The 14,485-nt window shown below is 33.9% G+C and overlaps 1 protein-coding gene across 1 annotated transcript in view; it reads right to left on the bottom strand.

The window, feature by feature from the left end:
• Nucleotides 1–629: 629 nt before the first annotated feature.
• LOC128206078 (lysine-specific histone demethylase 1B-like) overlaps nucleotides 630–14,485 on the bottom strand; it is a 31,905-nt gene continuing 18,049 nt past the window's right edge. Inside the window, exons 14-19 of the mRNA XM_052908224.1 lie at nucleotides 13,121–13,192; nucleotides 10,541–10,648; nucleotides 9,941–10,063; nucleotides 9,130–9,246; nucleotides 7,424–7,576; nucleotides 630–7,119 (exon numbers count right to left, since the gene is read on the bottom strand). Of these exons, the coding sequence (XP_052764184.1) occupies nucleotides 7,021–7,119; nucleotides 7,424–7,576; nucleotides 9,130–9,246; nucleotides 9,941–10,063; nucleotides 10,541–10,648; nucleotides 13,121–13,192 (672 nt within the window). The 3' untranslated portion in view covers nucleotides 630–7,020. The remainder of the gene's footprint in view (nucleotides 7,120–7,423; nucleotides 7,577–9,129; nucleotides 9,247–9,940; nucleotides 10,064–10,540; nucleotides 10,649–13,120; nucleotides 13,193–14,485) is intronic.

The raw sequence follows: 14,485 nt of genomic DNA on the forward strand, positions 1-14,485 counted from the left end.
GGTATTGGATAAACCATGTTAGCTAATGTTCATATGAATAATACCGGTACTGGATAAACCATGTTAGCTAATGTTCATATGAATAATACAGGTATTGGATAAACCATGTTAGCTAATGATCATATAAATAATACCGGTACTGGATAAACCATGTAAGCTAATGATCATATGAATGATACCGGTACTGGATAACCATGTCAGCTAATGTTCATATGAATAATACTGGTATTGGATAAACCATGTTAGCTAATGATCATATGAATAATACAGGTATTGGATAAACCATGTTAGCTAATGTTCATATGAATAATACCGGTATTGGATAAACCATGTTAGCTAATGATCATATGAATAATACCGGTACTGGATAAACCATGTTAGCTAATAATCATATGAATAATACCGGTACTGGTAAAACCATGTTAGCTAATGATCATAAGAATAATACCGGTACTGGATAAACCATGTTAGCTAATGATCATATGAATTATTCCGGTAATGGATAAACCATGTTAGCTAATGATCATACGAATAATACAGGTATTGGATTAACCATGTCAGCTTAAGTTCATATGAATATGACTTTAACAATTCTATCCAGGGCAGCAATAACAACTATTTGATTATTATAATAAATTTTATTTTACTAACAAAAGTATACGAAAAACAAAAATACAAAATACGCATTTTTTTGCTTGTTCAATCTGAAACATAAACCAGAATTCATTGAATATATATGAAAAGTCAACATTGTCTTTTCTCTCAATGCTTTTTATATACATGCATTCATAATATTATCTGATCAACAATATTATCCGAAATCCGATTATTGGCATATATTTCAATTTCTACCAAAAAGTAAACAATGTGGATTTTAAGATATCAACTTTGATCTGATAAAATCAGTTTAGATTTCATTTTACTAGAATATAATAACAGAAGAACTAATTAAGTTAAAAAACAAAAATGACTAACAAAATATGAAACTCAACTTTAAATTGCACCTCAAGACGATTCCAAAAATTCCCCTTTTTTTTAGTCAACCAAGAAACATAACTCAACAGATGTCTTAGCAAGAGTTATTTGCCTGTCTTATGAAAAATGTCACTGTGGATATTATAAAAAATCATGTCAAAATCAACAGACAAAATATGTAAAGTAAAAAAGCACCACAAGCAGACGATTGTTTATAATTATCTTAGCCAGAAACTGTACACATGGTCCAAATACATTGCTATAGCTTCAAACAATAAGAAAGCAGGTCAAATGGTCACACACTAGGTCTTCCAAGCATAACATTGATATTTATTTTCATAACTGCCCTTATGGTCTAAATTGCAGTGCTTTGGTTTCTGGGCGTAGTGGTTTCAGACAAGAAAAGTGTCAAACATTTCCCTATATATGTATAAAAGTAACTTTAGACGCCCAGGGTGGGGTCAGCTTTGACCTCAGGGGCACAACTGAACAAACTTCAAAGAAGACTACTATATGAAGCTACATACAAAATATCAAGGGTGTGGGCGTAGTGGTTTCAGACTAGGAGATTTACCTACATTAGTGTGTAGGAAACTTGTGACCCCCGGCCCGTGGCCATTTTTGACCTCTAAGGCATAATTTGAACAAATTTTGCAGAGCCCTCATATGATGCTGTAGACAAAACATTAACCCTTTGCATGCTGGGTAAATTGTCGTCTGCTCAAAAATGTCGTCTGGTTTATTCTAAATTTCTTTCAATTTACTTAAAACTTTGGGCATATATTGACTGAGTGGCAAACAGCTTGGAACCTGACCAGGCGCCGAGTTACTCGGCGTCTGGTCTGGTTCCAAGCTGTTTGCAAAGCCTTTAAAATCGCCATCAGCAGCCTAAGGGTTAAGGGTCTGGGCATTTTGGTTTTAGAGAAAAAGATTTTCAACAAGTTCCCTATATAAGTATATATATAGTGATGCCCACGTTGGGGCCAGTTTTCACCTCTGGGGTATAATTTGAACAAGCTTGGTAGGGGACCACTAAATGATAATATATACAAAATATCAAGGGTCTGGACCTAGCGGATACAGACAAGTAGATTTTCAAAGATTTCCTAGATAAGTCTGCAGGAAACTTGCTGGGCCAGTTTTCACACCCAGGGCATAATTTGAACAAGGTCTGTTTCCGACAAGAATATTTTCAAAGATTTCCTTATATATCTTTATGCAAAACAGGTGACCCTCAGGGCATGATCAATCTGACCCAAGGGGCTTAATTTGAACAGTCTTGGTAGAAAGAAGACTACTAGACAATATTACACACCAAATATCTAAGCTCTAGGCTTTACGGTTTTTGTCAAGAAGATTTTAAAAGGTTTTCTTTTAGGTTACCATGGCAACCAGAGTTATGCATGTAATTATATTATAACAATTTTTAAAGGGCATCACCTAAGGAACATCGCAGAAAACTTTCATCCAATTTGTCCAAGCTGTTTTGGAGATGCTGTTTCAAGCAATAGTTGACGTTGGCCACCACCGGACAGAGTTATGTGCTAAACTTACATCTATGTCATAAAGGACCTTCAGGTTACATAAATATGTCTCATAATGATATTTTTTATGATAAATAAGATGGACAAAATGTGAAACTCAAGTAAAAATGCACCGTTACCAGATGACTATTTTTCTTAATCCAGCAAGGGACATAACTCAACTGAGATTTTATTCCGAGTCCCAAATGTGTCTTGGAGCTCACATATTGTCAGAGTGAACTTGTGTACCATGTTTCATGTCAATTTCTTAAAAGGTATTTAAAATATGGCTCAGAAGAGATTTTGCATGAAAGCATGGCGGATGATGACACCATCTCTGTTTTTACATATATTCTTAGAAATTTCAGAAAAACAAACAAGTTGAGATAAAGCTGAAATTAAAAGGATATTTATATCAAATTATTTCTTTTAAGTAAAAAGAATTGATTAGAATTAGAGTATGCATCTTTTTCAATTCATATATATAGCTAACAGACAACATTCATTGAGACTGCTTGAAATACAGTATAACTAAACTACAAACACTATATGCATAAGGGTTATTTCAAGAACTATAAAATGAATCGAAGTTAACTTTGTAAAAATTCTTATAAAATATCAAAATTAAATATAAATTTGATCTATCAATGAGCAACATAAAGAGAGGTATCTGGCAAAACATTTCATTCTGAACAAATATATATATATATCTAAATCTTCTAAACAATCATACATGTACATTACAATACTATTGAGAACAAATCTGTTCCAACAAAGCAACTTAGTGGGAAAAAAATTAGTGAAATATTAATTTTTATAAGTTCAACTTACAGAAATCTTACAATGTTTTTTTTACACCAAAAATATAAAAGTAAGCAAGAAAAAAGTCTAAATAATAAATGCATATTAATAAATTTGATGAATATTACATGGTATTTAAATAATCAGTGTAAAAAAAATAGCAACCTTTCACTAAGTCGAAAATGTTCACTAGGTTGCTTCATGAATTCTTCTCCTGGCCACAATTCCTCAAAGCGTCATATGTCCCTTAGGACAGTATTAAGCCAAGTTCATTATTTTTGAGGGTATAATTTGTTTAATATTTATATTCTACAGTTTCTGGGGTTTAAAAAGAAATAATCCTTATGTTTTATCACCAATACCTATCTTATTATTTAGAAAACCAAGATAAGGTGAGAAACTTGGCTTAAATTAAGCTGCTTAACCGTGTAGTGCTTAATATTCAAGGAATTGAGGCCTGGCCCCAAATTCTCAAAACTTCTTAAGCTTAACAAGCTTAAGTCGCTTATTTCAATTAGAAAAAATACATACTAATAATGGATGTTGATAAATGAAAAATGATTTCTTCTAATAAGCATACAAATTTTTCTTATATAATTTATAAAAACTCTAAAAGAAGTAAATATAACGCATATTATAGAACAACAAAAATAGTGAGTTTAGCTGAATCCTGTCATAAGGGACTTAAGAAGTTACGAGAAATTTGGGCCAGGTGTTCTTTCAAATTATGAAAAAATATAAACCATCTATATTCTAAAATTATTCAAGTAAATTATTTTCAATTTTTAACACTAGTTATGATTTGTGTTCTTTAAGATGATAAATTTGTTTCTCTATAACAATTTACATATATACTGTGTATTGTTACAACATGCTATTGGGATTCAGCCAGGTTTTAAAAAAAGGACATGGTGCTGCAGAATTTGGGCAGGGAGGTTGGATTGTATAATGCTATAAAGAACTTGATGAATGGAATGAACATGAGTTTGTATTTAATCAAAGTCATATCAAGTTTCAACTGCCAAATAGGTAAAGTGTGTATGTATTTATAATCAAATTGTAAGTTTTAATCAAAACAAAAGAAATATTTGACACACAAGAAATTATTCTTTTAGTATAGAATTCTATGATGGCAGAAGGGTGCCCATGCTGGTCTCCATAGTGACAGAAGGGTGCCCATGCTGGTCTCCATAGTGACAGAAGGGTGTCCATGCTGGTCTCCATGAGTGCAGAAGGGTGCCCATGCTGGTCTCCATAGTAACAGAAGGGTGCCCATGCTGGTCTCCATAGTGGCAGAAGGGTGCCAATGCTGGTCTCCATAGTAACAGAAGGGTGCCCATGCTGCACTTCATAGTGACAGAAGGGTGCCCATGCTGGTCTCCATAGTGACAGAAGGGTGCCCATGCTGGTCTCCATAGTGACAGAAGGGTGCCTATGCTGGTCTCCATAGCGACAGAAGGGTGCTTTCCAAAAAAGAACAGGGTGCAGCACCCTTCCATTACCATTAAGCTAAAACCCTATGCTATTAATAAAGCCTATAGCATTGCTTATACAAACATTTTAGCACTAGTACCACATTTACAAGCAGCAAATTTTGAAATAAATGTGACAACATCAAGAATTATGAATATACATATAAAATGCCATGGGCATATATTTATGGTTGGGTTTCTTTTAATAAAAAAAAATATGTTGTAATTATATATTTTTTTTCTATTTAAAAAATAAATAATTTGCATTATCTGTTGCTTTGGTGCCTTTAATTTTTGCACAACATCTAGACCACACTGTTTCTGAATTAATATGATACATTTTGTGAAAGGCAGGACACATTTAATTCTATTATTTGATCTAACACAACAAAACTCCAACAGACAACATTGACAAAATTGAAACATATCAACAACATAGAAAAGGTTAACATTACGAGTATATACAAATAATTGTCAAACAATCTCCAAAAACCAGGCCATGGGTGAAACGATCGAATGAGAAGTGACGTTTTATTTCAACATGCTGATTTTTTAAGCTTGAACATGTTTTATTAACAAAGACACAGTAAAATTAAAACCAATGTTGTGCTTAAAAACATAGCATGCTGAAAACAAAATGATTTCAAGCATTAGGTCTTTTTCAACCTGGTTTTTGCAGATTGCATCAAATGTATGGAAAATAACTACAATATCATACAGAGTCTGTTACCAGGCAAAAGACCAATGTGTAAACAATACTTATGGTAAACATTTCATTTCTTTAGACAGAACAACGATACTGGACATAAACTGACAGAAAATGATACCAATTTATATAAACAGTTTTTCATGAAAGAACTACAGGTTTTTCTAACAGAGCAGGGTTATACTTTATAAATAAAACAATTCGGCTGTTTAATTGAGGCGTAATTACGACTTGCAAGTGCTGCATGGGCAACGCTGTATGTCGGCATATTTATGATGCCGCCTTAAAAATACACTCCAGACAAAGAAAAACACAATCAGATATCGTAGACTAAGGTATTCAACATATGGATCTCAAAACTGTCGGTTTTGGGGACCAGGAAAACAAAGTGCATCATTCTGTACATTACCTGATGATGTCATAACACACATAACATTAGGAATGTCTATCAGATTGAGAAAAATGTGTACAGGTAATTATAGGTACAATATTCCACAAAATACAACTTCTGAACAAATTGGCTATACTTGTAAGCAAGTAATACGCTTTTCATGGAAGTGGTAGTTGCCATTTCCATGTTCATTTAACCCTATGACAAACTCCACCAAGAAATTATATGGATTTTTTTAAAATAATTTTCTATGTCAGAAAGCTGTGTTCATTTGAATTGTGTTGCCTGCAGAAGATTCACTTCCGGTGCCAGCAAACATGATTGCACATTAACAAATATAGTTGAAAATATATCGTCAATTTAAAATCATTTCATATTGACAGCAGTTTATAACCTTATAACACATATCCTTTGACAGCCAATCCAGACAGTAAGTAATCGATAGGTTCACGTCCAAGGCTGGGAGATGTAGAATAGTTTATATGGACTAATGACAAAACACTAACTGTTCTTCCAATAAAAAAAATCACCAACATGATAACTGGATCTTACCTATGAACACAACACTCCTAATCATTACGGATTTACAAAATTCTATATACACAACTACATGTACACTCACTATATCAAATAGTGTGGTATGAATACATTTGGATTCAACATCTATATAGGAAAAAGTTTTAGCATGTCATTATTTGTTTAACATGGTTGTCAAGTCAATTAAAATGTGTTCAAGACGTCCAAGAAGTCTGAAGAATTTCTCCCCCAAAACAAGTGTTTTCAGTAATGGCTATATCATGCCAGTGACAAATTCAAATGACCAGTACTAGACTGTGATCAGATGTCCATAGCTGATCACATGATCATGACTGTGATCACATGACCATAACTGCAATCACATGACAGCGACAGTGATCACAAGACCATAAATGCAATCACATGACCATAACTGCAATCACATGACAGCGACAGTGATCACATGACTATGACAGTGATCACATGACCATAATGCAATTACATGACTTTGACAATGATCACATGACCATAATGCAATCACATGACTTTGACAGTAATCACATGATCATAATGCAATCACATGACTGTGACAGTGATCACATGACCATTAATGTAATCACAAGGTCATGATTGTGATCACGTGATATCACCCAGTGACCGGTAAATCTTTTCCGCCTCCCGAAGACCACTCATGTATGCGCCAGTCAGCGTCTGGGGGAACTGCCCACTTGTTGCCTAGCAATGTATAATAATCAGGATGTAAAATCAATACTTTTTATATCTATATATATATTATTACATCTTCAATCTTATTCCTAAACAAAAAATAAATTAAGAGTGAGTTGATGAATACTAAAATTCATTTCTTTTGAAAAATAAATCTAGCACACTCGTGCATTTCCAAGAAAAAGGTATAAAAGAAAACTTGTTGAACAACCACAAGAACAATGCAAAAATTGTATTGAGGACTAGTAGATTCACTATGCACTCAACAATTGTATTCATATTTTCATCAAATTTTATAAATGTAAAATCTCACCTCTCCTGCAAAAAAGAGCTTCTCTGACACCTCTCTCTCCATATTGGCGAAGGCGTCAGCACCAGCCCCAACGGGAATGTAAGAAAAGGACATGCCAACATTGGGTCGCTCGTACCAGCGGGAAATGAAAAACTGGGTGGGAGCAGGAACGTCCTGTGTGGTAGATAATGAAAGTTGATCTAACGGAGATGGTAATGATCTTGAACTTATTCTTGTGACACAACACAAAAGCATTGAACACTTGCTGGTCAGTCTGGCCTCTGATCTTTTTAAACTTTTTTTCCAGATATATAAGTACTTGTCTTTTCCCCAACAAATCCCTATGGCTTGACCATTTCCTTGAGACACTTGAATCAAGGATAGAACACTTGCTGATCAAGATGTCATCTTATCCTCTCAGCTCTCACCAGATATTATGGTTACCTGCCCCCTGTTTATCCCATATCGGGTCACCTACTAACCCCGTAACTCATACATGTGATAACGTCCCAGACGTCCTGGATTATCCCGGAAATCGTATCTCTGTCACGGAGGGTGCATGTTTGTCCCGGAAAGTCATAAAAAAACAAAAACAAAGATCTCAGAATCGATCATCTTCATTTTACCAATGTAAGTCAGCTATTTCGCCTGTCCAGGACACTGGGCGTAAAACACAGGACAAGTTCACACTAAACTGTTAATTGCTACGTGTGTCGTCGAGGTCATCGTCAATCACCCGATAATTGATCTCTTGGCCTACTGTTGTGCTTAACGAGTCGGGGAGGGTACTTGTATAAAAAATCATTGTTTTCATATGGATTTGTTTGGTCTTATGAATGATAGCTTTTAATTGATGAATTGATATTTTTCACACATTTACCGACAAACGAGCATGAAGGTAAGTTCAAAGAAAGTGACAAAATGAGTAAAAAAACAAAATTAAAACACGGAAAACATCCCATATTCCATTCAATTTTCAAAGTTGATACGTCGTTATACTTAAAACAACTTTAAACAACTTACGCGTCCATATGGAATTTTAGTGTTTTGAACTTAAATATTTTGTAACGCATGTTCTCAAAGGCTCGGGAAAAAAGGTGCCAATATAGTTCTTTATTTCCTGTTTTGATGAAACCGAAAGTAGACTGCATATCCTCCTGGTTATCACTTCATTTAAAGCCTGGGAAAATATCTGGTGGTTTTATTTTTTCAAGAAAATGCAGAAAAAAACAAACCATGTCAAGTAAAAAATACGTCTTGGCAGTGAAAATAGGTGCATTTTCCCGACGTTAAAAACGACTAAAATAGCCCCAGATATGCTCTCGAATGCATCACAGTCGTTCCCCATTTAAAAAAATTCAGGGGGGGCATGCCGCCGGACCCCCCTAGTGTGCGTTGACATTACGACGAGTGTCCCGGAATCGACCCAAGAAATTATCACATGTTTGCCGTAACTTTATATCATGTTGACAACCTGTTTACATGTTTAGATGTTTAATTTGGTGACCCAATGGTGTTGCGTACTTTATGTTGGAGGTGTGATATACAAGTTTTTTATCAATCCCTCAATCCCCAATCAACCCCTTTAAAACATAAACATGTTTTTTAGATACGTGACTCTAGCATTGACAACCCATAGTCAGTCTGACCTCTAATCTCTTTAATTCTTTTCCCCAGATATATAAGTACTTGTTACCCATCTCCCTCGAAACACCTTAAAAACTGACCTTGAACATATTCTTGAGACACTGGACACAGGCATCAACCACTTGCTGGTCAGTCTGACCTCTGATCTTCTCAACTCGCTCCCCGGATATATATGTACACAGCATTGCCTGGCCCTTCTGAAATGAAAAAGAATGATTCCTTTAAATACATAACCTATAAAGCAGTAAAATCTAGAAACTTCTGCACATGAATTCGAATTTATTGAAATAATTTCAGTTGGACAAGAACTGGAATTGACCAATATTCAACTATACATATTTTTCTCTCAAATATTAAATTTAAAATATTTACATTGAGATTATTTCAGTGTGTAATTTATATTGATTAAAAATTATATTATATTATTTTTGCATGGATTACATTTTTTAATAACACCATGACACAGACCTATAAACCATGGTTCGTGATAACAATGCTACTATTATACTATTATGACTTGATATATTAAAGTGAGTTAATAGAACAAAATTATACTATGACTATTTAGCAATTTTATGAATTTGTAACTTAAATTAACTAGGGATGGCAACGAGTAGTAAAATCGGTAAAATTGGTGAAAGCGATTCTCAAGTACTTCTTACCATCACTAAAAATAAAATAATGCATATATTAAATAACTCCCCATAAAGATTTTAAAAATATTCAAAGAAACTTTACCAGTAGAAATATTTTGTTCTAATGATTGATGAAACACATGTAACTTTTTTCATAAACAAGAGACAAGCTTTTAGGTTTAAATTAAACACATCTTGGTTCACATTCAATATTATCTTACACACTTATGACAGATTGAACCAGCCCTGTACATACCTGAGAAATGTCATAGAATACATCAAACATTGTTCTCTCCCCTGTTGTCGTGGAAACACACCCAAACATCGCTCCGCCCCTAACCTTCCCTTCCCAGAATGCTCGGTCAAATTTCAACATCACCTGTTAAAAAAAGGGGGGCAGGGTTAGATTGAGGTGGGCTACACACTCATTTATATTTATTGAAAGCTGTATATGGGATCAAGTTACAATAATTAGTGTATATTCTAACACAACACATCGAGAGCCCAGCATTACGGTAACATAGACAAATCTAACTGTGTTCTAATATGGCGTAACATCCTTCCTGCACTGCCCCTGATTATTAATGACACAAGCCTCCAATTTCTCACACAATCTAAAGTAAACAATACATATAAATATAAACACATCAGGCTAAGCTCACTGTTTTGGTACAATTTCAGTACTGTTCTCTTGTTGAAGAGTTCTGATTTTTTTAATAGGAAACTAAACGTATCTTTATGATAATCACTTCAAACTATTTTCTATTTCATTAAAAAATCAGGTTTAAGTCGATTATTTGGTTAAATAAAATCAGACAATTATTACTCTTTAAAAAATTGAGAACAGCTGTTTTACCTTTTCCACATGGCCACAACCCAGGCTGATGGTTTTATCCTCTGGAAGGGCCGGAGTGAATTTGATCTCACCGTCTTTCAGAACTGACAGGGGTACGCATACAACCACCTGAGGAAATTGATGAATTACATTGAAAATTATGAACAAACGGTTTAATCAATATTTATCTGAATATATAATGCGTTGTACCTTGATTAATTTAAGTTTACTGTACTATAAAAAAAAATTGTGTTGAGCACTAAATCTTGTTATTTTTCCAGTGCTTGAAGAAAAGCAAACCCCGTTAAATACTCCGAGCCCTGCGAATATCAAGCCAAGACTGAATGCTTACACAGAGTAAAACAAAATCAGTCCTTAACATCTAGTTCATGCCAAAAAAGGAAATAGAGCCAAGTGATATCAAGAGGTTTCGACTGTAGCGTTTATTTTCTAACCATTTGGGGCCGGTTTTATTACTTTTATTTCAATACAATAAAAAAACAAACCCAAACAGTTTTTCTATGTAAGAGATAGTTTATTCTCAAACAAAACACTTTAAAGTACATTCTTATATCTTTTCTGTTTATTTTTTAAAGCATTCTTATTCATTTCTAGGCAAATTAGTATTTCCCAACTTTATTCAAAATGACACAGTTTTCCCAATCTGAAAGGGGTCACGGACACTACGGACCATGGACATTACGGACCAGACATTACGGACCAGATTTAGGGACACTACAGACCAGATTTAGGGACATTACGGACCATCTTCAGAAACTTACGGACCATCATTTATAATGTTTTTAAACATTTTTTTTTTAATTTATTCACTCATTAGTCTTAAATTTGTTAATAAATACTTGAATATTAGTGCTCAGTATGAAAATTATCTTTAATGTAACTGAAAAATCCAGGAAATTCCAATGTTAAACATCAATGTATTTTTAATAAAATATTATAATAATTTGAATAATAATGAACGAAATATGTGTTTATCCTATAATTGTAAATGTGAATATTAATGTTTTCATATGTGATCGATTGCTTTCTGAAATAAACTTTGAATCGTCATATTTGTTTGTTTTCCGTTTCAACTGTTTTAATTGAAAGGTTCAGTCAAGGCGGGGAATCCACGTGACCAAATGGTTGGTTTCAGTGCAAGATGGCGTCACCAAAACGCTCGACTCGAGCCGAAAATCAACGTTATATCTATAATTATGATAGTTTCTTGGAATTTAAACATAGCCTATCATATGCCTACCTACCTAGTGTGTATTTACATATCCATATTTTCCTTGAAATTGATACCGTTTTCGAGAACACTTCTGCAATGTTTCCAACATGTACACAATCCGACTGGAAGGTTACAGTTCCATTTATCATTTTGGCTCAGATTTAGTAGAAAATGAGATAAAGGTTCGGGAAAACCGCATAAAACACTTAAGTTTTGTTTAAATATAACAGGTACTGGTATTTGTGAACAAATATATTAATGATTTTAAAAGATATGAGAACGAAATGAAAATGATAGGTTGCAGCTTGGATTTTTACAAAGATAGGTTGCAGTTGCATATATAGGCTTCCGTCTTGACTGCGAATTCTTTGACTTATTTTTAGTGTCCAAACCAAAAGTATAACCTTTAACTTTTTTACTTACGTTTGAACAAGATCAACGAATTACACTCGACTGGTTTGTAATGTCAACATGCCATAACCTCATTTTCCGCTAAATCTGAGCCAAAATGATAAATGGCAATGTAACCTACCAGTCGGATTGTGTATTGAGCCGTGGGTTCAGTGAAAGTGCGCCGTTACAATGGGTTTTCACACTTTTATGATTGCCAATTAAAGGTTGTCAGTATAATGTTTGTTTCTTTTGTAATATACCGCCGATAATTGCGGGTACAATTATAACTAATAAACACTAATTAAGGCAACAGAAATTGCCAGTTTTAAACATCAGTTTTGCAAGAATTGCAACAAACACACATCGTTTATTTAATATATGCTCGATTTATTTTGGTAAATAAACTGTTTTGGAAAATATTTCTTCTGTTGCTTTTAACTGATTTAACTGCCGATCTTTCAAATTTCGTTCATTATTGTTATAAATGCATAGGTCTTTAACACCTTTTGGAATTTCACATGATTTTATATCGAGATCTATTCGAACTTCACGGGATTTTTCAATTTTATGGAAGATATAACGTCATACTGAGCACTCATATTCAAGTATTTATTAACAAATTATAAACTAATGAGTGATTAATTTAAAAAAAATTGTTTAAATCATGGTCCGTAAGATTCCGAAGATGGTCCGTAATGTCCCTAAATCTGGTCCGTAGTGTCCCTAAATCTGGTCCGTAATGTCTGGTCCGTAATGTCCATGGTCCGTAGTGTCCGTAATTCTCTGAAAGGTCCCAGCCCCATTAACAAAATAATAAGCAAAAAACACTGAACATTGTAGATGCACCAACATTTGTTAATGACTTCACAGTGGCAAATTCATCAAAATGACACCTCATACACCTTCTTATTCCTTCAAAATGTTATTTCATAGTTTTGAACTATTAAGTTATATTTAAACAAGCAAAGGCATACCTTAGAAGCCTGGAACTGTTGACTGCCACCTGTCACAGTTATAACATCTCCAGTGTAGTCTATACTGGTCACCTGAAAAACATAAAACGACTCAATGAAAATACTGCTTAACCATAGCACTGATTTTACACCATTTACTAGAAACAGTGAAATCTATAATTTATGTAATTAATAAAAACTTCAATAACTAAGTTATCACTTTTCTCAGAAGCTTCATCAGAATTTTCCACAAAATGTAACTTTTAATATATAATAATAATTTCTGTCTCTATATTTAAATTCAGGTAAAAATAATTTCAACAATATATGTAAACTTCTGGTTATAAATCAAAGGCAGATAAAATATTACAGTTTGTGAAATTGTACCCTTCAGTCACAGACAATCTCCACTGAAAATGGTTTTCTTTCTATATCTTAATATAAAACAAGAGGCCCAAAAGGGCCTATGCTCTACTGGCATGGCTTTTGTGGTCATCTCAATCCAGAGCATGTATGTATCCTGGGTAAAAGGCAACAGACATATAGTTTATGTTTTGTGTTTGGGTTACCTGAAAACGTAGCACGTTCAACATCTGAGCCCAGAAAGTATTGTAAGCAGATTAGTTGCATGAACTATTTTAATATGTGCCAAGTAAAAGTCATCTGACAAAAAAAAAAAAATGTTTTCAAAACTGTACTCATAGTTAAAATTTCTGTAATTTTAAAAGTTGAAAAAAGTTGGTTAAAAGGTCAAGGGCATCCTAGGACAACATTGATCAAATTGAACAAACATTCACAATCAATTGTGCTGAGATGGATGCACGAACACACAAAAAGGTTTTCAAACCTTTCCAGATTTATGTTTACCAAACCTGTGAACCCTGGGTGTGGCCAGTAATGACACCAGGTGCATAACTTAAACATTCACAACCAATTTTGTTAAGATGAATGCACAAACTACAGAACTTAAAGCTAAAAAATGGCCTTTGGGCTTTCAACAAGAACAAGGCAGAGTAATTCACAAAATCAACTGCAGAAGCAAAAAGCAAATTGTCTCTCAAAATCCTAGACTTGCAAATTGTCTCCCTTAACTCTAGACTTGAATTTACATGTACATGTAAACTTGGCTAAAAATAGAATTCGCTCAGCCAGACCTGACTAAAAATAGAAAGCATTTCTTGAAAACTTTCATGGCCCATAATCTAGGCATTCATGGGCGGATCTGGCTGGTTTTCAAAAGGAACCAAGCTCTAATGGATATCTAGATACTGTACAAGTTTCATTGAGATACAATCAAAACTGAAGACTGTATCGTGTTCACAACCAATTGTTTACACAATAGCATTTTTTTATACTATCAAGGGCCATAATCTAGGCATGTGTGGG

This window comes from Mya arenaria, chromosome 10, assembly GCF_026914265.1.
Source record: "Mya arenaria isolate MELC-2E11 chromosome 10, ASM2691426v1".
Classification (NCBI taxonomy): domain Eukaryota; kingdom Metazoa; phylum Mollusca; class Bivalvia; order Myida; family Myidae; genus Mya; species Mya arenaria.